At 35.0% G+C, this 23,360-nt stretch overlaps 1 protein-coding gene across 1 annotated transcript in view; it reads right to left on the minus strand.

The window, feature by feature from the left end:
* Nucleotides 1-1,324: 1,324 nt before the first annotated feature.
* LOC108751951 overlaps nt 1,325-23,360 on the minus strand; it is a 42,820-nt gene continuing 20,784 nt past the window's right edge. The window contains exons 2-13 of the mRNA XM_018492454.1: nt 20,484-20,620; nt 17,419-17,707; nt 16,509-16,771; nt 13,787-13,939; nt 12,922-13,116; nt 11,418-11,806; nt 10,237-10,473; nt 7,114-7,293; nt 5,302-5,449; nt 4,235-4,501; nt 2,642-2,976; nt 1,325-1,664 (exon numbers count right to left, since the gene is read on the minus strand). Of these exons, the coding sequence (XP_018347956.1) occupies nt 1,325-1,664; nt 2,642-2,976; nt 4,235-4,501; nt 5,302-5,449; nt 7,114-7,293; nt 10,237-10,473; nt 11,418-11,806; nt 12,922-13,116; nt 13,787-13,939; nt 16,509-16,771; nt 17,419-17,707; nt 20,484-20,620 (2,933 nt within the window). The remainder of the gene's footprint in view (nt 1,665-2,641; nt 2,977-4,234; nt 4,502-5,301; nt 5,450-7,113; nt 7,294-10,236; nt 10,474-11,417; nt 11,807-12,921; nt 13,117-13,786; nt 13,940-16,508; nt 16,772-17,418; nt 17,708-20,483; nt 20,621-23,360) is intronic.

The raw sequence follows: 23,360 nt of genomic DNA on the forward strand, positions 1-23,360 counted from the left end.
TTTATAGCGTTCTCGGCATTGCATTAAAATGTGGCAATCCCATACTACGTAATCTTTCAGCTGCACACTAATCGTCGAAGTTCAATCAAGGCGCAGCGTCGTTCGATCGTCACTAAGCCATTCTATCGTAATAGCGACATACTACTAGGATTTTATTACTTATTGTCCTCGTTAAAGTAGTTCCACTTTAGTTTCTCTGCGACCTACATTACGCGGTTTTCTCTTTCTTACTCTCTTTCTTTCTCTCTCTCTCTCTCTCTCTCTCTCTCTCTCTCTAACTTTTTTTCTTCTCATTTGAGATGATTTTCGGGCAGCTCGACGGGGAATCATTAAAACTTTCTCGTGGATCCGGGATGGGACGTGTAACGGTACTTCGAGAAGTAATAATGCTTCTCGCGCAAGAATAATAAGATCTTGCACGCGAAGATAACGAAAGTATCAGAACTCGGGAACTTCCGGAACCCGCCGGTTATCGCGGCAGTGATTATTTCGATGTCTGCGAAGATAGATCGAGGCCTCGACAGTGAACTCGATCGCGCGTCTGTTAAAAATTGACAATCGAAAACAAGTATCTCAGATGTATATACGTTAAAATTTATTTATTTATTTTTTATTTAAAAAGTTACAAAACGATTCAGTCTTTTAAAATGAGAAAATTCCACTGGCAGTATATTGTTAGAAATTTACTTAAGAAATAGATGTAGACGACTGTGCGTGCACTTGTGACGTACTGACCAATGAAAAGTTATACGTCATAAACATCACATCGCCGGATTAATCCGCCGTTACACGTTTTTACTTCGCGCTGTTTTGTGTTCCGACGTAGACATCACCGAACTTATAATCCTAAGCACGTTCCAGTCGCTGCTTTACAATTCACGACGTCCCCTGTAATCAGATCGCCCGACTCTCCATCAACTCACTCGTCATTATTCCCTGAATTTAAAACGAGACCTACCTCCCAAGAACAACCGACCGGGAACAAAAGCGTTCGTTGGGCAAAAAAAAAAAAAGCGTTCTCCCACTCGCCCGAGTCATCGAGCATCGAACGCGTTTTCTGATCGTAGATGAGCTCCGGTTTATCCACCTAACGTCCCAAATCTCTTGCACGCGACAGTTCTGCGCGTTACGCGGAGGCAGTTCCGCGGATCCTCCGGTGGCGGCCGGCCCAGCGACTTCTCCAGGAGAGTAAAGCCGAGCAGAGTCTGACCGCTGATCTATAGAGGACCGTCGGAACCCATACCGACGACGACGTGGACGACGGCGATCGTCACACAGTGGTGACCCGGTCGACCTCGACGTAACGCACAGAACTGTCGCTGTGTCAGCATATCACTTCCTTGCCGTCGATTATCGCCGTCTCGGAGGAGATGCTCTTCAGACGGTGCTGGGATATCGAGCGGCGACCGCGCCGTCGGCAGGCCCGCCAGACGATGAAGCAAATGACACCGAGAACGGTGATTACAAAGAGCGCGCCCAGAGCCAGTTGCAACGGCGGCAGCTGCAGCAGCACGGAGCAATGCGTCAGGGCCTCGTCGTAGCCGGACGGACAATGAGACACTCCGTCGCACCATAGCGAGGCGTTTATGCAGGCGTCCAGCTCCGGGCACCGATGCTCGCAATCCCGCGATATTTGTAGACCCGCCGTTGACGTCACCGACGGTCTGCGGGTCAAACGGAGGATCGATAAAGTTATATTGTTCCGGGTTGCGTAACGACATGATTCTCGTCGTCGCGCGATTCCCGTTCGCTTAATCGAGGACAGGTCGTTGGATGTTAATTGAGTTTTCCAGAGAGACATTCGAGCATCCATAGCGCTCGAACGGTTGTAGTATCACGGTGCTCTATGCGGTACCTCTGATAGTCTATGATGTAAAGCCTGTTACACAATAGAGTCGCAAATCGTAACCTGTAAGAAATTGGCCAATCACAGTTGAATATGATAAAAATAATCGACTATGATTGGTTAATTTTTTACGGGTTTATTATGTAACAGGCCTAAATCAGAAAGCGCATGGCGTCTCCCGACAAACTCAGATTGATTTATTAAAAACAGGAAGATTGTAATTAAATGCTATTCTTGTCAACATATTATTATTTTTTAGCGACATCTTAATTTTCATTTATCTTTATTGTGAATAGTTTATATAATGCTTTGCAAAACTTTTAATATCACTTTATTGTATATTTTTTCTCAACGAGTTTGAGAAATTATCAAGAACATTTGTAGCGAACTAAACGTTGTAAAACTTTAGCTATACATTTTGTATATAGTGAGTTAGCAGGAGATCTTTGCAACTTTCTGGCAGAAATGCAGATACACCGCGCGAATCTATTAAGACAATCTTTGTTTCTACGAGATTAATTATTCCGCGCAAGAGATTGTGAAAGTTATAGATAAATTACGGCGAAGTTTAATGAAGGGCTCTGTTTTTTTTCCTTTTACGAAGGAGGTCGCGTTCATAAAGACTCTATTAGGGATATACAGTTTTTACCGTGCTCGCTATCAGGAGTGCTCACTATCAGCTTTGTTCACTTCCAATAATATTCGTAATTGACGTAATATCTGCGATTCATGTCAAATTTTTTTATTTTACTCTTTCAATCTCCGATATTTTATCTATAAAAATTTTATTATTACCTTCTGGTGAGCTCGAGCCACGTCACAGTGTAGGAAGCTGGTTCTTTCACAATGAATTCCACGGCGATAGTCCTAATTGGATCCTGTCCCGGCGCGAGGATCATCGCATTGCTGCTGACAGCCCAACCGTCGCTAAACACTTCTACCACATGATGACTCGAGTCAGCAGGTGGTTTCGGGCATACCGACACGTGTATCGCTCCGCCCGTGTGCACGATGATGCGATTCTTGGTTGCGCACTTCGTACTATTCGATACAATTACTCCGTCCATTTTCACGTATAAATACTGACTCGGACCAGGATCAATTAGCCACGGCTGGTTCTCGCAATGTTTCTGTCGAGAATGAAGAAAAGCATTGAGATGAAACATAATATAGATAAATATTTACACACTTAACCATTAAAACTATAATTAAAGTTATTTTAAGCATTAAAGATCCAATTTCGACTGTTATACAAGGTAGGTATTTAATTTCTAATTTTTATTAGTTCTCACATGTACGGTCTAAAATAAAATTCTTATTGTTTATATTACATCACCTGAAAAAAGATGTTGTTTCCATACATATACTGATTATTGCAAACAATATTACTAAGGCCTCGATAGTCTAAAGACTTAGGGCGCTCGTATGAAATGTATAAGGTAATATTTTTCGCAGTAAATTTATTTACTGTAGTTTTTCAACACATTAACATCTTTCTAATATGATGTCTGATTGAGCATCAAGTTATTAAAAATTGCTTGTCAATTTAATTTGTAATATTATTACAATAGTTTAATTGCATTTATAAGTCCGGAAAATCAATTCGGTGCGCAATTAAAATAATTACAAATTAATATGATATATATGCATATATATATAATATATATACATATATATATATATATATAATTCACATTAAATTATTTTAAGTATTAAAAATCCAGCTTTGATTATTATAGGCATTTAACTTCTAATTCTTATGATGAAAGTATTTTTTATTTATTATTTTGTTTCAATGTTTTTAACAAACTGAAATCACGCATTTTCGAAGAGCGTATTTAAAATTATAATTATTTATATTATAATATTTCTAAGCATAACCTGAAACTAAATAATATCCTTACACTAAGAGAAAAGTATCGTATTTGCGACTATAATTGCATGTTAAAACAATTATGATTAAGAATATCATTTTTATAGTTATTGTTATTATAATGTTATATATGGTAACAATAACCTTATATGTATTATAGTTACAACATTTTATAGTATAATTTACTATATGTAAATATGATTTATGTGTAAGATAACCATATAATTAGTTGAATAAATATCATGGTCGTGATAATCATAAGTTAGTGTTCAGGTTATTATAATTCATATGGTCAAAACAATTATTTTGTGGTTGTCCCAAAAAAATGACTATAAATTATAGTTAAATTATGCATGGTTATTCCAACTTTTTTTTTCTCTCAGTGTAGTTTATTAAAATTTTTTCATTAAAATGTATTGAGAAAATGGATTTCGTGTATAAATTATCTCTTCATATTTTTTTAAGATTAATGAATAAAAATTAATTTACACAACATTAAAACTTATCTCGTTTACCTCGTCATCGTCGATTGGTGGCGTGTATTTAATTTCACCAGACGGCCCCCTGACTCTACGTTTCTGCATGCAAGGCATCGTCTTGACGAAGTCCCAGGTGCCCTCAAAGAAGAGATTGTTGTAATCATCCAAGGCGTCCATAGATAGAACGTTGAAATGTACCTCGGCAATATTAGAGGTAGATTTGATATTGATGGGTAACGATCGATTCGAACAGAGACAATCTCGCTGGATGGGCGGCGCATTTGGCCAGGGTAAATCAAGCACCTGTAAACAGACAGTAGACAGATGCATCTAACTGTCTTTATCCTCGAAATACGCATAATTTATTATTTTTTGATCAATATGTTCGTTTCATCGCTGAAAAAACTATTTCAGATAAATGTTATTATTTCGCGCGATCTCGTTATTATTTTTGAAAAACGCTCTTTAATATTATTAATAAAAAATACTTTGGATACACATAAAAACAAAATCTCAAATTGATAAATCGTCTTGTTAAATTACGATTCCAAAACCATATTCCATCTGTCTTATCTACGTTATTAAATACCGAGTTAATAAGACATCGTGGTACATGTCTGAGTCTGATTCATGTCGGTATTGACTACTTAGAAACTTTGAAGCCTGTCGGTTTACTTCGGTTTACCGTGTTTGGATTCGGAGATTGCTGATACTTGCTATCGCAAAGCCACCGTTAATTACTCGATCAAAGCCACCTGTTAGTACTTCTATGTAACTTCTATTGTATCTCTAAGTTTATCACTGATAACTTTCCAACTTGTACTTTCCAACATGATTCGTTCCAAGATAATTCGTAGCTCACAAAAGGCTATTGTTTAAAATGTTCATAGCAATTCCTCTTTTTTTATATGTTTTTTATATATCAAATTTTATAGGTTTAAATTGAAGTAATATCAAACGTATACAAAACCGTATACACAGCAGTTCAAACAAATCAATAATTTTATGATATATCGATAGTAAAATTTTATTTTTGCACGAGAGATTGTACAATAGATTTAGCATAGAATTAATTGCAATTACTAGAAGTTTCAATTACGCACCTTAACCGAGAAGTTCTCAGAGTCAACGCAGAGCAGCCTATTGAAATCAGAGTTACCAACGCTGCGGCAGGTGCGATTCCCATTGAGAAGCTTGTTGAATCTCAGCTTCACCACCTCGTCGTGTTCTCCTTCGAAGCGGTACACGCAGCTGCAAAACCAGTTCTGGCCTGCACTTTCAGTATTTAATCGAATCTACATGCCTCGCCAACCAGGCAAAGGAGTCGGCTCAGTGATCGATACTGCAGGAAGATTACGAGGAACATTGAAGGTTGGACGCTCGTTAATCGAAAAGCGACCAAAGTGATTCTAGAGGGTGGATCATGGCAACGTACAACCATTACCGTATTCCTGGTCTCTTTTAGAATATCGCGGTTGGATTATCTTGCCAGAGAACATTCCTGCTTTTCATTACTTGGATTGGAAATGAATTTCTTGGTAAATGCAAATACCAGTATTAAAAAGATCAAATAAAATCGATTTTACTGTCTCGTCAATATATTATACATAGAAGTGATTTAATAGTTCAGTGAATAAATTATTTTATTTGTACAAATCTTTCAGTTTAGAAAACTTAGTTGCAAATTTTTTTTGTTCTGTAGTATAATAGAGGATTTTTTAATGCAAGATGATTTACCGCATTTCTAAAGTATCATGTAAAAAAATAATAAGTAAGATAAAAACATAGCTGTGTGTGTAATATCGAACGATATGACAGAAATTTCGATTTGCTAGCAAAAAGATTTCGGTTTAACGGCGTGAAGTTCGTTTTATGAATGTCGTAAAGCCGCAGTCTAACTGATATTTTATCGAGATTGTAGAAAATTCGATCCTGCGAGTAGTAATAAAAGAACGCGCGGCTTTACCATCAAAGACGAGGCGTATTATGTTTGTTCCATAGGTGCGTGGTACATGCCTCTGCCTTATTACATACATCTCGGTAATATGCATTTGAACAGCGTACAGTAAAAATTTCACGAGATTTTAAGATTTGAAAAATAATATAAATCGCCAGTCAGTTTATCATACGAAACACAGGGTAAAATAGACTAGAAATAGAATTGTGTCTTACGTATCTTTTATATCTTCAAATAAAAAAAAAAATCTTTAGAAGTTTTATAATTCTGATAATACTCCATAATATCGATTTATAATAATATTCCTAAATAAAAATTTATATTTTAACCATTAATCTACATATGTAATTCTTTTATAACGAGAGTAGCTAATACGAATAATGAAACTTGGTCTTTTGATTAGGCAACACATTATGTACATTTCTAATCGTCATTTAGCGTGTAGTGTTTGCGATTTTAATCTTATCTTCAGTTGCGTAATATGCCAGTCGTCGAGTGTGAAAGGAAGATATGGAAGAATAATACATTTTATGACAAACCGATCTACGATACAATGCGATTTGTTAATAGTAGACCTGTTAATAATGGGCCACGAATTGACGAATGATAACGAATTGACAATATCGTAATGGCGTCATTATATCGTTGCATTAGCTTTCATGTCGATATTTCAAATCGATACGATTCTATTATAGACGATAAATATCTAACTGTTACTATAACGCTGTATCGGCGAATGAATTAATCACAGATAAATAATATCGTATCAATAAAAAAGCTATTGCACAATCATATTATAAATTTCATAATAAATTTCAATACACGAGATTTACGTACTTGGTAATTACCGAAATTAATTAAAATCTTGTACAACAACGCATATTTCGATAAGCAAATTCAAGGGAATGTCTCTCTTTACTTGAAGACATCTCTAATTTGCTATTATAACAACTCTTACCTTATGTTCTTCGATCCTCCACGACCATATAGGAATATGTCGCGCGGTCCTTGAAATTTACGATCTGAATAATGGTCTCGAGTCCGACTGTAGAAAATGCGAGAACACGGACCGCTGCCATAAGGATCGCCATCCTGGTGAAGATCGACGAATTCGTACATAGCGCGAAAGTTCACAGGTCTGGAAAAAAATCGTATCAAACTAATGAGCTTATGTTAAAATAAAAATTTTGAGAAAAGTAAATTTAATCAGATGTATAAAAGAAATATATTCTATCTGGACGTAGCCAACAGAATTTTGTTCAAGGAGGGCCAAATGTTGAAATTTTTTAATTCGGGGAGGGGAGAGGGGGGGGGGGAGGAAAAAGTAGTCAAGCAATATTGGATTTGTTTTTATATTAACATAATTCTTTCTTTTTTCCAAAATTAATTTCTCGTGAATATTCATTAAGCATAATTCGTGAATGTGTAATATTTTTGTAATTATTTTTACTCTTCAAGAGAGAGTTTAGAGAAGTCACGCCTTCTTGTCTCTTCCCTTAGCTATATGTATTTATAAGATTAATTCGCAAAGATATAAATAAGAGAAGAATTTTATAATAATCGATAAATCTTCATCATCGTAACGATGACGCAACGTCTCCAACTTCGTCGAACGACAAATTAAACCCGGGAATGATAATAAACCTCATGCGGGAACGTATGTATCAACGTGACAATAACAGCGCGCGAGAAAGGGTTAATAGGCGCCGCTGTCCGGAGCGAGTTCGGTGCACTGATGAAGATCGACGAACCCCAGCGGATTGTGAAAGGCGGCGGGCCTTGAAGAGAGACGTTGCAACCGGCGGTTGCAGGGATGTTATTAAACCGGCTCGAGCTTATTATAAAGCGCCGTGCGCCGCGCCGGTAGGCTTTACCTCGCGCGGAAAGGATTAACTAGACCGTGCGATGCATCCGCATTGCACGTCACTCACCGTCGGCTATCACGCCCGAACACGCCGTGTATCCACACATCGATAGGCACGTGCGAGAGGGGGAAAAAGACTTATTGTTAGAAAGGGAAGAGGACGATGACATGGAGATACTCTCGTCAGACATGGCATGATAAACGGATGTAACGCGTGCGAAATGTGAATCGGAGTGTGTCATCGGCGGGCACGCCGCCATGGAAAAACCAACTCTCAATTATTCATCGGCAAACGCCGATCTGAATCTTCGTCCGCGTTGAAGGATCGTCGGAATTATCGCGCGCGAGCACGATGGAAAATAACAAGGAGTGATGCGAATATCCCGCCGATTAACGTCACAAAGACCGATGTAATCGCGATTTAATTACCATTCAACAGAGGTGAACATTTTTACTGTGTGTACACGCGCAAATATTGCGCTTAATCTCATTTTCAATAGCAATTCCGTTATAATATTGAATCGGCTTTTAGATTGTCAGCACTTTTTCCTCTCCCCACCTTGTAAATTAATTATCTACAAAAGCTTTCAATGGAGCATACAAAGCATGCTATTTCATTACATTTAGATTAACATCCATGAATGGATACAACGCGTAACGCGATGTGGTGCGCGCGGGACAAATTGATACGCAAATACGAGCGCACCTGAAATTTTTCATGAAATCTGCTTCTTCGTGTTATTAAAATTCATATTTTCTCATGCGCGACACGCGAGTTCATTTAAATAATTTTTATATTTGTGGAGCAACGAATCAAAAGATAAATGTAACACCGTTCCCACGGATGGAAAGAAGCGAAGGAGGAGTAAAAAAGATGGAGAGATGGAAAGAGCTGCGTATAAAATTAAGCAAATGGGATGTGGAAGCCGCCGTCGCCGCGTGTCTCGGCATTCCTCTGAATTTCCGCCATCCTTCCAGCGCGAGGGAAAGGACGGGAAAAGGGAGAGAATCCCTCATGAATAATCTATGTAGGTAACGGAGGAGAGAGAGAGAGAAAGAGAGAAAGGAGAGAGAGAGAGAGAGAGAGAGAGAGAGAGAGAGAGAGAGAGAGAGAGGAGTGAGAAAGTAACATCACGCGGCGGCGAACGAATGAAACGTGCTACCGTGGCAGATATTGCGCGTCGTATTTCTATAAAACGTTTCTGAATACTTCGCTTGTAATTCTCCGACGGTTCGACAATGTTGTAAGCGAATCGGATGAAACACGAGATTACGACAAGTACAGGTTGGAGCACTGCTTCTTAAACTTTTTACTATTTGCCGATACAAATGGCCGATACGTTCGCCCGAGATTTTTCAGAGAGAGATCCCCGTTACTTGATCAATTTTTTTATTAAAATAAAAAAGTCGTTGTAAACGTTTTATAGGTATCTTTCGAGCTTCCGAATTTTCTAGATTTGAAGTTACATTCACATGGGTGCTCTTTTCAATTTTTATCATTCTTTTCTATTTTTCGAAAAATGTTCAAATAATGGTTGGAAACTAATGATATTAAAGAGAATTAATTACGATATCATTTTTTGACGTATAAAATATTAACATAATTCTACGACTGATATAACATATTGATATTCCTCACTTGTTCGTTCCAATTTCTAAGGTATAATTAATTAAGGAATAAGCTATGTGAAAATTATATAACTTTGCAAACAGGTATTAAAAGTTTTAAGTAGACTAGTGAATCTGACTAAATTAGAATATAAGTGATGCTTTAATTCGAACATCAATTTCACTTTTAGTATTAAGAATATTAGAATTTCTTTGATTTTTATTAGAATTTCTTTAATTTAATTATGTTTTTTGTAATAAAATGTGATACTAAAAGATATTGCTTGTTTTCTACATTAAGCAGTAGTGAAAAAATTTTATAAAATACTGCAATAAATACAATAATAAATAGAAAATAGACTAATAAATAAATATTACAAATAAAAGAAAGAATTCTATATTTAATTGAAACAAATCTTGGTATTTAATATTCGAAAAAATTAAATTTTTCAAATATATTTTTTAGTTCTGTAAACTGCGCGCCGATTCGGTTTGTCAGACTTGAAAAGCAATCGTAAATTGAAGCTGGAAATAGTATTACAAATTACATTAATCGTTAATTTAATAATAATGTTAATAAGCATCTTAAGACAAATAAAAAGAACTTGCCTGAGCGCTGTCGACTCGATCATACGCATCTCTATAGTTAGACTACTGCCAGAGGAGACGAAACTTTCTACTAAAGAACACGGACGACTGGTGTTCTGTAGAATAGCATGATCGCAAGTCTTCGGCACTTTGTCCTTACAATATCTCGCTAACAATGTAGTATTGCTCGAGGGACGCGCAAGAACGGGTTGAATTGGATCGCCCATTCTTTCAGCATAACGTTGACGTTCTTTTTCACTGTAACAATGTGTCACAATAAAATTGACGAAACGTTTAATAACTCTGTGAAACATCATTTTGCAATACGAGTGCGAATAGTCATTTCCATTGTATTTTTACCTGTTAAACATAAATCCATTGGCAAAAGTTAACTGTCACGTTACAATTTTGAGAAAAAGGAGCAAAAAATTTGACTTTTTTTGGCACCATTTTTCTCAAAATTGTGACGTGATTGCCAAATTTAACAATATAACAAAAAACCACTGTTTGACTCGCTTTGAATTTCGATCGAATGTGCCTCTTTAACGCGTTAGAATATCTTTTTCATCAATTTTTCATAAAAAAAGAGACTCATTGACTCGTTTCGAATTTCGATTCTATTTTACCTTTTTAACGTATTGGGATATCTTCGTCAATTTTTAACGAATTCATGTTCAACAGGCAAAAATATGTCGGAAATGACTAGTCACACTCGTATTGCAAAAAAAGGATAAAATTTTGTTGGGTAGTTCGTTACATGGGAAAAGAATTACCTTTAAATTGTTATATCTCGAAAACAAAAAATCGCATCGACGTGAATCAAAATGCATTTTAAAGCCAAAATTTGATCTTTTCATGTAGAATTAAGTAAAAACAAATTTTAATTGCTAGTACTACCAAAATCTTCAAAATAGTTGTTTTTGCCTTTTCGATGCTATTTTTTTCAAAATTGACGTGATAAGCCAACTTTTGCCATCGGATTCGTGTTTAGTAGGCAAAAATACGTCGGAAATGACTATTCGCACACGTAAGCCAAGAAAAAAGTTAAATTTTGTCCTATGGTGTAATAAAAGAAAACAATGTAAGCAGTAATCAATCTGAAAATAAAATAGGGTAATTTCCTTAACGTTAAATAAAATAAAACAAGAAATGTCTCTCTTAATAGCCAAATCGAAACTACTGGTCAACTTGCTACCATTTACCAAGCAACATCGTTGCATTCCGACAACGGCATCATCTCGCCATCCCAGACCATCAGTGTCGTCGAGCAATCCTCGTCGGTGCTAGACAGACTGGTGCCTACGTGGAATTTGAGAATAGATAGCCAGACGCGGAATTGAGGCTGCGGTGGTCTCGGGGCTGGTCTCCTCCAGACTGTACCGGGTCTTTGTTCTGGGAACTTCGGTAACGGACGCGGCGGTGTCGGACTCGGCAAGGTGGGACCAGCTCCACGAAGATGATACAGGCAGGTGCTGTTTCTTGGCAGTGAGTGACGTGGCGACGCCAGGATGCCGCCACCGGTGCCCCTCAGCCAGAATTCGCAACGCTTATTCTTGGCGTAGGTCGGCGATTCGGCGTCTACGAACGTGACCTGGAAGCCGACGCGCGTTCACGTTGCGTGCAGTCTCGATAAAACGGGGCTTCGCATCGTCAATTCACCCTCCCTTGCCGGAGGGGTGAGTCCGAATTGGTCGAGCGATCGCGTGTTCATAGTTCTATCTGATGTGAATGTGTTCGCTGCGATGTGTCGTTAGGAAATTTTATACAGAGTTACACAAATGTCTGTGATATTGTTGTTTCTACTTCAACGAGCGGGAGCTCGTTAGATTTTATGTGAGGTCAACGAGATAAAATAGTACCCAAATGACTTTTGATTTTCGATAATACAGTGAAAATAATAATTTATTTCAATTTTTTAAAGACGAGGGTTACTTTGCTAGAAATATAAAATAAAATTAATTTTGTTTTACCGTTTATCTTTATCGCGATAAACATAAAGATTTTTCTTCACTCGACATTTTATTGCTTCGGTTGATAATACTGATCATAATAATTTTGTTAACTGAGTAATTTTGGCTAATTTTTATATACTATTATCTTTCCATGCTGATTTTTTAAAAATTAAGTTAAAATTTATCCTAAAGCTCCAATTTTTGGAAACCAATATCTCCTTTAAAAACTTATACATTTATACATTTTAGTTAACAACAATTACTTCTTTGTATGAAGACTTTTTTTTTTATTAAAATAATTTATTTTATTTGTAGCCTTTTATATTTAGTAGAAAATCAAGTTAAATTCAGTACTTTTTCTCTATAAATCATCTATTTATGTCTAATTGTAAGTAAAGGATATAATAGAGAAGTTTGTAAATGCATGTTATACCTAAAAACTTTGTTCTTCTCATAAATTTGGGAAACAGATTTGTGAAATCAGTTGAGAAAAATACTATAAGAAACACTTTGTCAGATTAATTTAACATAAGAAATGTAAAATTTTGTCAATCAGTGTAATCGATTAAATAGTAGGTAAAAAAGCGTTTTCATACAAGACGCAATTTATTTTCCAAAGTTCTTTGTTTCTCTAATGTATGTTATGTTTATACATAAAGCATTGAATTTTAGAGGTGATTAAGTAGGAACGGACACGCTAGACATTAATTAAGGTGGCCATTATGCAATTTATGGAGAGAGCTTGCTCACGTACTTGCACTTCTAATTGAAACCCATGTAGGGAATGGGGCGGCGTCGGATGTAAGAAGGTGCCATAAGGAGAGGTAGTAAACTCCACAAGGATTTCCGGACCGCTGCTGATGGCCTCCGGAACCGGCTCCCCGCCGCCACAAAATTTTAAGATCACAGGCTCCCTAGTGGTGTATCCGTCATACACTGTTACGTAGTCCTATAAAGACAAATTTCTCTGTCTCGAAGGAATAGATAAGCATAATAATACAATAAAGTTTCGTATTTAGATCAAGTTTCCAACTATGAAGATCATCATGAAATCGACCTAATTTTTATAACGATATTTAATTCGTTAAATTATTACAATAAATGAACGTGTTTTTATTAAATTATATTTAACGTTAAAAAAATTATTTCGTTAATCATTAAATGTTATATTTTAAGATCACACGATTGTAAAAACTTCAACATTACATTAATAATATTAGTAAAAAAAAACTTTGTAATTTTGGAAGGCATAGCGAACTGTCTTAAAAGAAACAGGCAGGAAGCCTTGTAGAGCTCTCACCCAGAATAAATCACCGCAGGGGTGTTTAGCTAAACTTGTGTGGCTGCGTTTAATTCTTTGATTCGCGATTACATTCGACTCCTATTACATTCGAGTCTATTGGCGACGAAAGTATCTCGTATTCGTGGTTTTTTCGATGGCGACAAAAAATGCAAAACTGAAAGTTTCTTTCTCTGGCAGGAGATCACTATGCAAAAGTAGCGCGGCTGCTTGGCATACTGGTCACGTTGCCCAGCGTTACGGCCGGGTGTTTTCTCTTTCTCTGTTTCTGTCTCGAATTTATAACAGCTAATCCAATTTTCGCTGTGGCTTTACGTACCTGAACGACGTCGCAATCTTGCCAGAGACGCAGTTCCCGGGGTGGCGCCTCGGCCTGAGTTGCTGGTCGCGCCCTTACAGCTACCAATTGGCCTCGGGGCTGTTTTACGTGTATTAAAGCATGCTTGCCCGCTGGCACCTCGTGCTGCCTCACCTATATGAAATATGAATCAATCTATTCGTACCTATACGAAATTTCTATTCTTGTCGCATGATAGAATTTCTTATCGTAATCTTTAAATGTATCTCGTGTGTTGCATTTATGCACAGCGTAGCATGATTTCATTTATATTCCTTCAGCGACATCGCTGAAATTTAAATATAAATGTAAATGTAAGTATTGTAAGTATTTTACACCGAATATTAGCGTCAATTCAAATTTTTTTTAAATTATTTTTCTTATGCAAAGTCGATTCTTTTATTTTTAAAAATTTCATTTAATCTTTTATCAAAAAAATATATTTTAAATAGATTTTAAATAGATTTAATGGATTTGTTACAAAAGTTCAATAATAAAATGCTGAATTAATTGTTTATTCTTTCTTGAAAAATGTCGTCAGCTAGAAATAATTTTTCTTACATTTAGAATGACAGATAATGTGCTTTATTAAAATAAATTGCATACATTTATATGTATTAAATATAAATAAATTTTAAATTTGCCACATACACTTTGCGATTAATCTTTAGACTGCCGGCATTTTTTAAAATAGTGATTCTTTTTTTTTCAAAAATTTTTCTTTATAAGTAACATACACATGGTGCAAAATTTCAAGATTTGTGCAGAGCCACAAAAAGTGGCTTTTCCGGCAAGGAACATACAATTAAATATAAAAAAATGTTTATTTTCTCAAAAATAATGTATTTTGGGGATTTTTGATATCGCTGATTCCAATTCTAAGCATAGATTTATAAAATTTCAAGTCCTAAGCGCAATATTGACAATATAAATAAATATAAACGTATAAACTCAGAATTTTCCTTTAGCATTACCCAGAGCTAACGACATAAACATAGAAAATTTGTAGCTCCTTTTTGACTATTCTTTTTTGTTTGGTTTTTTTAAATTTACTTTTTGTATTTTTTTTTTACCTTTTTTGTTTTATAATTTTTTAATTTTTTTGTATATTTTTCAATACTTGTATTTTTTTATATATTTTGGGAAACATGTATATAATTATGTTTAATGCAATATTAGTATTGAAAATAATACCAAAAATGGTGTTATTTTCAATATTACCACACTCAAAAGTCACAAAAGTGACTTTCCCGACAGTCTAAAGGTTAAAAGTAGAACGATTAACAAATTGTTTGAATCGATCTTTATCTAGATATCGGTAACTCCATCGTGCTGAGTTAGTGTGCGATATATAATAGAATAGAACAGTTGTAACAGAGTTTCTGAATAAGATAAACTTTCGGTAGAAATACACCGATGAAAATTGCTTCCTCTCGTAATCGAAGTCTATCTAGTGCAAGTCCCACGAGTGTCTATCTGTCTGTCTGGTTGTATACGAGAAGAATAAATGACCATCTCCAGCATTGAAACGGAGGCCGTAAATTCTACCAGAATCTTCACCTATCTCACCTATCGACTCCGGAATGACTGAATAGAAGGTTAATTAGTTTCGCGACGTCGATTTCCAATAATACATCAAGGATGTTGACATTATTATTATAATGATTTTTATTTAATGATAAATTACAGCTTCGTATGAAATAAAATTGATTATTTACCAACGCTAGTAGACAAGCGAGAAGAGAATAAAGAAAGAGGAATAAAACGAAAGAGAATAATAAAAAGGAAGAAAGAATTTTAAATTTCTTCTATTCTTTTTAATTAAATTTACGATAAAAACAAAGTTTGATGGCGCCTTTCCAATTTCTTGTAAAAACATCGCCAGTCTGTTTTGCTCGCGTTTAGCAACTTTGTGCTTGGCTACTGACCAATTTTGAATCTTTCTTGTGAAAAAAAAATTATACCGACCAGAAACTCGTCATTTGCGTTGATTTACGTGACGAAGAGGAGCGGCCGTCCTGCGCCGCGAGATGTTAAAAGAAAATAATGGTTACAGGAAAGAGACCGTCCGAAAATTTGTTAACCGCGTATGAGAGGAAGGGAGTCATTTTTACGACTTTTCTCTCTCCGCCGCAGGTGTGTCTGCTTGAAACAGAAATATGAGCCGTGTCAAGGCTCTAGGGAGAGGCTCCCCGTCTGACTATGTCGATCGTATATCACTGCTGCGCATCTGCTCGACAACGAGCAAATTAATTCGGACTATGATGCATTACGCTAACGATACATCCGACACGACGAAAGCGTTTCCCTAATGAGCAGCCAATTTTTTGTGTATTGTTACTGAGATTGCGCGTTACTGTTAAAAATTCTGTACAACTCGGAAATATCAACGACAAATTTACTATGATATTAACATTATTAATAATAAATCATATAAAGGTAAAAATCAAGTCGAAAAATATAGGTCGAGGTATAAGATATACATTTGTAAAATTATTATAATAGAAAAAAATATATATCTTGTATTGGTTTAATTTTTACATTTATATAGTTTAATTCTTGTAAAGCCTTTGTCGTTTTATATTATATATTATAAATATTATTTGAATCATTATTATTATTTTATAATGTTTTGTTAATTACAATGTAGGATAAAAGCGCACTGCGTTTCGCCAAGTATGACAATAATTTAAGCGAGCCTTACCGCGTAATAACAGGTGAGATTGCGAGGATAGAGACCGGGGAAGTTAGGAGACTGCAATCTGCACTTCTTCCGGTCGCAGTCGGTGAATATACGGGAGCAGTAAGTCCCAGATATTAGGTCCCCTAAGAACTGCTCGGAGCTTGGTTTCGTAGGTGATGGCACGTGTTGCTCGACCATTTGCACCGGCATCGCCATTGACGTGTTCGCGTACTCCGCGGACGTGCGCTCGGTCGACGCCGGCGTCCCGACGACCTGCGTTATTCCTGACCACGTGACATTGGAATTTTAATCATCGGCGAAAATATCGGGAAATTCTTTGTCCGCGCAATTTCAATCGCCGTGCAATTTTGCGAACAGGACAGGTACAAACTTCGAACAATCCCTCAAGTATTTACTCGGGAAATATATTCGAGTGTTATTAATCAATCGAGACGAGAATTGTATGGCTGAATTGAAACATACATTAAAACTGTCACAAATAAAAGTCTCTAAAATCGAGAGGCTTATATATTTTATAAAATCCCAAAGAGTAAAATCATATAAATATATAATTATAATTTCATATATATCATAGAAATATTATAGACAATAAAATAACGTAATGATCCATAATATTCTCTACATACATTAAAAATTTTTAATAATATACAGTTTAAAATAATAATAGTAATAACAATTTATGTAAAACAGAATAAATCGTAACAAACAAAAAGTTTCGTTAAATTTTAGTCAGACAGTACTTGCTGTGAATTGGAAATATTTAACTTATTCCGAAACTGATTTCAATTCAAATGAGTATACGAACTTTATCGAAATTTATTGCAGGATAAATGTCGAACGTGTACTAAGGAACGTGGACTAAGCTTCGATAAACGTGCTCGAAATCTGTAATCGAAAACTGATCACCTACCGACGAAAGGATTTCCGTAGCGCACCACCGCGTCGGACTTCTTGATCATCTTGTACGCCATTCTAAAGTCGAAGTTGAATCCCGTCTGATCTTTGCTGAGCCTGAGCAGCTTGAGGATGATCGAGACGCTGGGTGTTTCGCTGTAGTAGATCGCGGGTCCCCAGGACGTGCCACACCAAAGTCCGCCGACGTCGGGCCGCTCCACTTCCGAGATTTGCAGGGATCCGTCGGGACATCCTGCCGCGGTGAACGATACGAATTTGCCTAGAGTAAAGCTATCGAAGGTCAACTGCAATAAAAAAAATATGTCGTGAAACTTATCGCCGAACGAACGATGAATAAAGACCATTTGCACACAAAAAGCTTAAGCTGCAAAACATAAGAAGTAAAAAAATCAATATATGGCCAAGTTCACAACCATGCTTTAAGAGATCGTAAACCGTAAGTTTTAAGTTATAAGTGACGATATATCGGCCACAGAACTTATGCTTTTAAGCCGTAAGAATTGAGTTTTGCAATTCGCTTAAATCTAACGATTGAACCCTAAAGATTACGCAAAAACAATTTAAAGACAAAAATTATTATCATTTAACTCTTTTGACTTATGACTTGAGGCTTCTTAAAGCAAGCTTATGGACCGAGCATAAAGCAAGGTCGTGAACCGAGACTATTGGATTTGCTCACGTTTTACTGCTGAAGTCTTTTTGTGTGTCATGGCCCTATTACTTAAGTTAAGAGATACAGGATTTCTGAGTGGTATCATAAAAAAAGTTAATGTAATGCAAGGGAGCAAAACTTCAAAGAAGATTGCTAAAATCTCATATTTTAATTTATCGTAACTTGCGAAATTTCCTTCGCGAAAGATGACACTTGTTTTTATGCTTATCTTGTTTTATTAAATATATATTTTTATATATACATTTTTTTTTAAATTAAAACTTTTTAAATATTTCTTTTGTTTGTATTCCATAAAACTTTAACGACTAAGTTCCATAGTGAAAAGTAAAACGAATGAATGATGTTACTGTAGAGGCTTCTTTTTTACACGATGCCAAGCAAATAAATTCGTATTGGCGTCATCGACCATTGCTCAAACTGTCAGCAATTGATAGTCCGTACAGTTTTTCATTTCGCCCGTTCGCCCTGTGCGATTAAAACATCGGCAAGTCTCGCTTTGACAGTGATAGAAAGCAGTTTGTAGACGTGAACGTCGATGTGATAAAGATTTGAAATACCTGTTATGAATAATGCATGAATTGCCTAAGAATTATATTAATAACGAAATATTTTAAGATTATGTGATCATCAATTAAATCTTAATTATTTATACTATTTTTTATTACTATTTCTTAAGTACCTTTTTTATTTTGTTATTTATGTATACACAATTAAACGATACTCAGGTAGAGGAATAAGCAGAAATTCATGAATTTGTGTTAACTTAAGTGTATTGTCAGACGCAGTTCTGCCTGGCTGCCGCACATTTTGTTTTGCATCACTGTGACTTTTAGCGCAGTTGCGGCTTCTTTGACGAGACCAGTACACATCTGTACGCAGACCACCGAAATGTACAAGGGATTCTCATCACTTGCGCTATGCAGATATGAGAAAGCTAGCAAATATTGCTGCGCAAATAATTCGACAGCTGGAGGCAGAAGAGTTTTTGTGCACTCGACAAAGTTTTCGCGCTCTCGAAAACTCGGTGTACGGTCGTTTTTCAGTTTCACGTAATCGTCGGAAAATGCGCGACCAAATTAAAAATTCCACCTTTAATTTCTCAACGCGAGAGCCGAACAAAAATAATTTCTTTTATTGCCATGCGAGAAATGAGTCAGCAAAAGTGACATTTTTCAGAATTGTTAATGTTTCCGTTATGTTAACCGTTAACTCTCTATCTAGAATATTGGACAGCTTTAAAGACACAGTTAATTTTTTTATTATAGATTCTGGTAGATAAATTAAATCTGTAAAAAATACATAAAATATAATCCAATGATAGTAAAAATTTGTTGTTAAAGCTTTCGTAATTACAAAATGTCCGATAAGAAGTTGTTGAAAGTAGTCAGCTGTTATTTTTAAACGCATATAGAGAATAGGAAAAATAAAATATTTTTTAATAGAGGATGTTTGGCAGTTTTATTTACATATAAAGTAAAAGCAATTAGAATTATTTTTATTATTTAGGAAATATTTATAAAAATGCCAAAAATATTGCTAATCTTAATAATATATATTTTCAAAATGCTAAATATTTAATTATTCGATATTTCGAAAATTTATAGAAATTTATTTAACGTTTCTTTTGTTGAAAAAGATGCGATATTTGGCATTTTATTTTCAAATGTTTATTAAATGATACAATATTTATGACTATCTGTACTTCATATTTAAATAAAAATGCCAAATGTACTTTATTAAAAAAATATTTTATTTTTTCTATTCCCTATGTACGTTTAAAATTCGTTTCGGCAACTTCTTACAAGATATCTTGTATGTAAAAACTGTTTTAGATTTTTATAAAATTGGATACAATATAAAAGTTTGTACTGAAGACTCAGGTTGTGGACGAAGGACAAAAATTTCACATTACCGACGGAGAGTTAAAATTCAAATTTTCTTTATCCAATGTAACTGGTTTGTGATTGGTTACATAATTTATTTAAAACTTTCCCATCGAGAAAGAAGAATTCGAGAAACGCATTTTCCGGAAGCAACCGTTCTGCTTGTACGAGAAAGATAATCATTTGTTGAGACTCTCTGCACGGTTTCCTTAATATATGTATATACGATTCGATAAAAACTTAAGTATTCAGAATTTAATTTGCTACATAAATCCATCGCCATTCTGTTTTCTTCGTTTCTTCATCAAACTATTCGTTACTTTGTTAATGCATACTTTAATTAAAGTTTGATTCAGTGTAGCGTAATTTATTGCAAATTTCCCAGTCGCGCTCTTTTTGATAGTACATTAATAAATCGTCTGACGCTTTTTACAATACATAATAGAATATTGAATATCTACTCGTATTCGATAATTGGATGTCTCAAATGTTTCAACGACTCACCTGCACGATATCACCGAAATCGTCACCTGGCGCGTTGAAGGTGAGCTTGCAAATGTAAGGCACCTTATCTTCCTTCGGTCGATGCAATTCCAGATCGTACGTCTTCCCCACATCGCCATAGTACGTTTTATTGCAAGCTGCAACATAGATATTAAAGTACTTCCATTATTCTCACTATCTTTACATATACTTATTTGTAAGTTGCCATTTTATTTCTACTTATTTATTCTTAATAGCGTCATTTTTGTCAAGTTTGCAAAAGTTATAATTAGTCTGTAAAATATTCACTATTAATTAGGGATTTATTCAATTGCTATTTTAATTGTTAAATTCTTTTTTAAATAGAGAGGATTAAGGCATGGTCGATTCTCAGATATAGATTTTATAATATAAATAAATAATTAACATTAATAAGAATAGATTATAAATATATACAGCGTATATATATAATATAATTATTTCGGTGATTCTTTCATAAATCGTATAATTTCGATATTGGTAGTTTCCTGTTGTCCAATAATAGAGAAGTACGTTGTCCTAAAGTGGATTCCTGTCTTATCTTCTTGAAACCGGTTTCTTACTGCAGCCAACAACGCTGTTACGGCCGTCCGTAAATTTTCTTTCGCGAATAGCATTTTTCAAACCCGGAAGTGCACTTCCTAGGTTCGTGAAAAATCGTATCTGTAGCTAAAAATTTATGAGAAATGAAGGTAGTCGAAGAGTGTCTCCTGCTTCCGCGATACTTTCATCATGTCCTTTCTACAAAAAAGGATACGATGTACAGTACCGACATTTTTTATTTGTAAGAACGTTATTATCATAATTATGTCATTCGACGCGTCCAATTATATAATTAATTTAATAAAACAAAATGTAAGCAATTATTGGATTTGCGTTAATCAATTTCTACGGCTCTTTTATCTTGATTTTTCGTGAATCTGGTAATAAATTATTATCCCGTTGGCTATTGCAACGGAACCATTTTAATTCTTTGTTAAATTAGTATTCTTTTGAACTGGAGTCGCTGAAATTAATTCGATTACAGGGTTCTCAATACAATCACGAGATTAGAGATTGCAGGTTAAATAAAGCGTTCATAAATTTGTCGTAATAATTTAAGTAACAGAACATTCATTTAAAGTTTTAGTAAAAATGGACAATATATAGAACAAATACAATACGCTCGGATTTAAATATTTCTCACGCAACTGAATTCGCGAAATATTTTACCGATATAGTATTTGAAATATCTCACATCTGCTAAACGCCTTTATACAGGCTATTGCTAAATAAATGCGAAAAATTTTAGGAGATAATTCTTTCTTGAAAATTAAGGAGAGTTTTTATGTAAACATTTATAGATCTATACTCCTCTTTAAAAAATTACACTTCTTCATAAGGAGAGGTAAAAATAATCCATATAGCACATTTATCCGAAAGACATTCTGAAGATGTTCTTAAAAAGATGTCCTCTGGATGTCTTTAGAGAGAATACCTCTTGGAAGATTATACTACTATATGAAAAAGTTTTTGTTTATTAAAGATATTAATAAGTATTTTTTTTTCTATTATAAAAAATGTTACTAAATTTCATTTTTCTAACTTGTTCAAAATTTGGAAAAAAACTTAATTTTTACCTCTCCTTTAAAAAAAATATAACTCCTCAGGGAGGGATATAAGAATATATGTTTACATAAAAAGTTTCTCTTAATTTTCGACAAAGAATAATTTCCTAAAATTTTTCGTACTTATTTAGAAACACCTTGTATAAAATATCAGAAAAAGAAAGTCTGCCGAATCATAATCCATAGTGCGCATTCCCTTTCCCTCGTCAAGCCGCAAGCCGATTCCATCAGAGAGATTACGGGAGGCGATCCCTCGCGGATCGTAGAGCATGTCAAGATAAGAAATTGATGGAAGATGGTAATGAATTATCGATGAGCCGCATCGTTTGTTTCGTGCCAGGCATTCTGGCTCGATGTTCCGGACGAAGAACGCAAAAGGCATCGTTCACGCGTAATTCTTCCTGTTCTTCATTCATGTTTAATGGCAATTCCAACGGGTTTGGAAAAACGGTACTCAATCAAAGACCGCGAATAAGACTTTTCACGAGAGACCAATGAAAGACACACGCGATCAACGACTTGCGATATTTTCGGTAGAAGTGCACCCAGGGGAAGTATCGAGTACTTATTTATTCAAGATAGATTCTCGCCACAACGGACCAACATGAGACATCTAAGCTGTCCAAGTATATATTATTAATGAAGACAAATTTAACTGGATTTATCTCAATCTTTGTATAGATGTATATGTACATATATATGTAAGTTGTCAGTTTGATAAATTAGTGACTTTTTAAAAAAAAGACAAAATTCAATTGAAAAATAAATTGAATTTTGGTAAAAAAAAATTTTTTAAGTCACTGACTTATCAACTTGTTCACTTTTATGTGTGTGTGTGTGTGTGTGTGTGTCTAAAAATCTTTTATCATATATTAGAAAATAATATGATATACAACACATATGATTATATTATATTACGATTACGCTTAGAGGCAAAGATATCTTGTATTATTATGTAAAAAAAATAATCACATGATATCTCAAACTAAATTTTATAAGTGAATTAATATTAAAAGTTATTTAAAGTAAGTTTTATTGCTATCTGGCATTTCTATATAACAATCTTATATATAGCCTTCTTTTAAGATTTATAGTTTTTCTTAAATTACAAATATCAGTTCATATAAAATTACGAAGGTCGGAGAGCTCTTCTAAAGTAAATTCCTAATATTTCAAGTCCCTCGGTTCCACGAACTTTAATATCTTTTTTCGACTTTCTTGCTATAAAAAGTGTTCTTCAAAATAACAGTTG

The sequence above is a fragment of the Trachymyrmex septentrionalis genome, unplaced genomic scaffold, assembly GCF_001594115.1.
Source record: "Trachymyrmex septentrionalis isolate Tsep2-gDNA-1 unplaced genomic scaffold, Tsep1.0 scaffold53, whole genome shotgun sequence".
NCBI lineage: Eukaryota > Metazoa > Arthropoda > Insecta > Hymenoptera > Formicidae > Trachymyrmex > Trachymyrmex septentrionalis.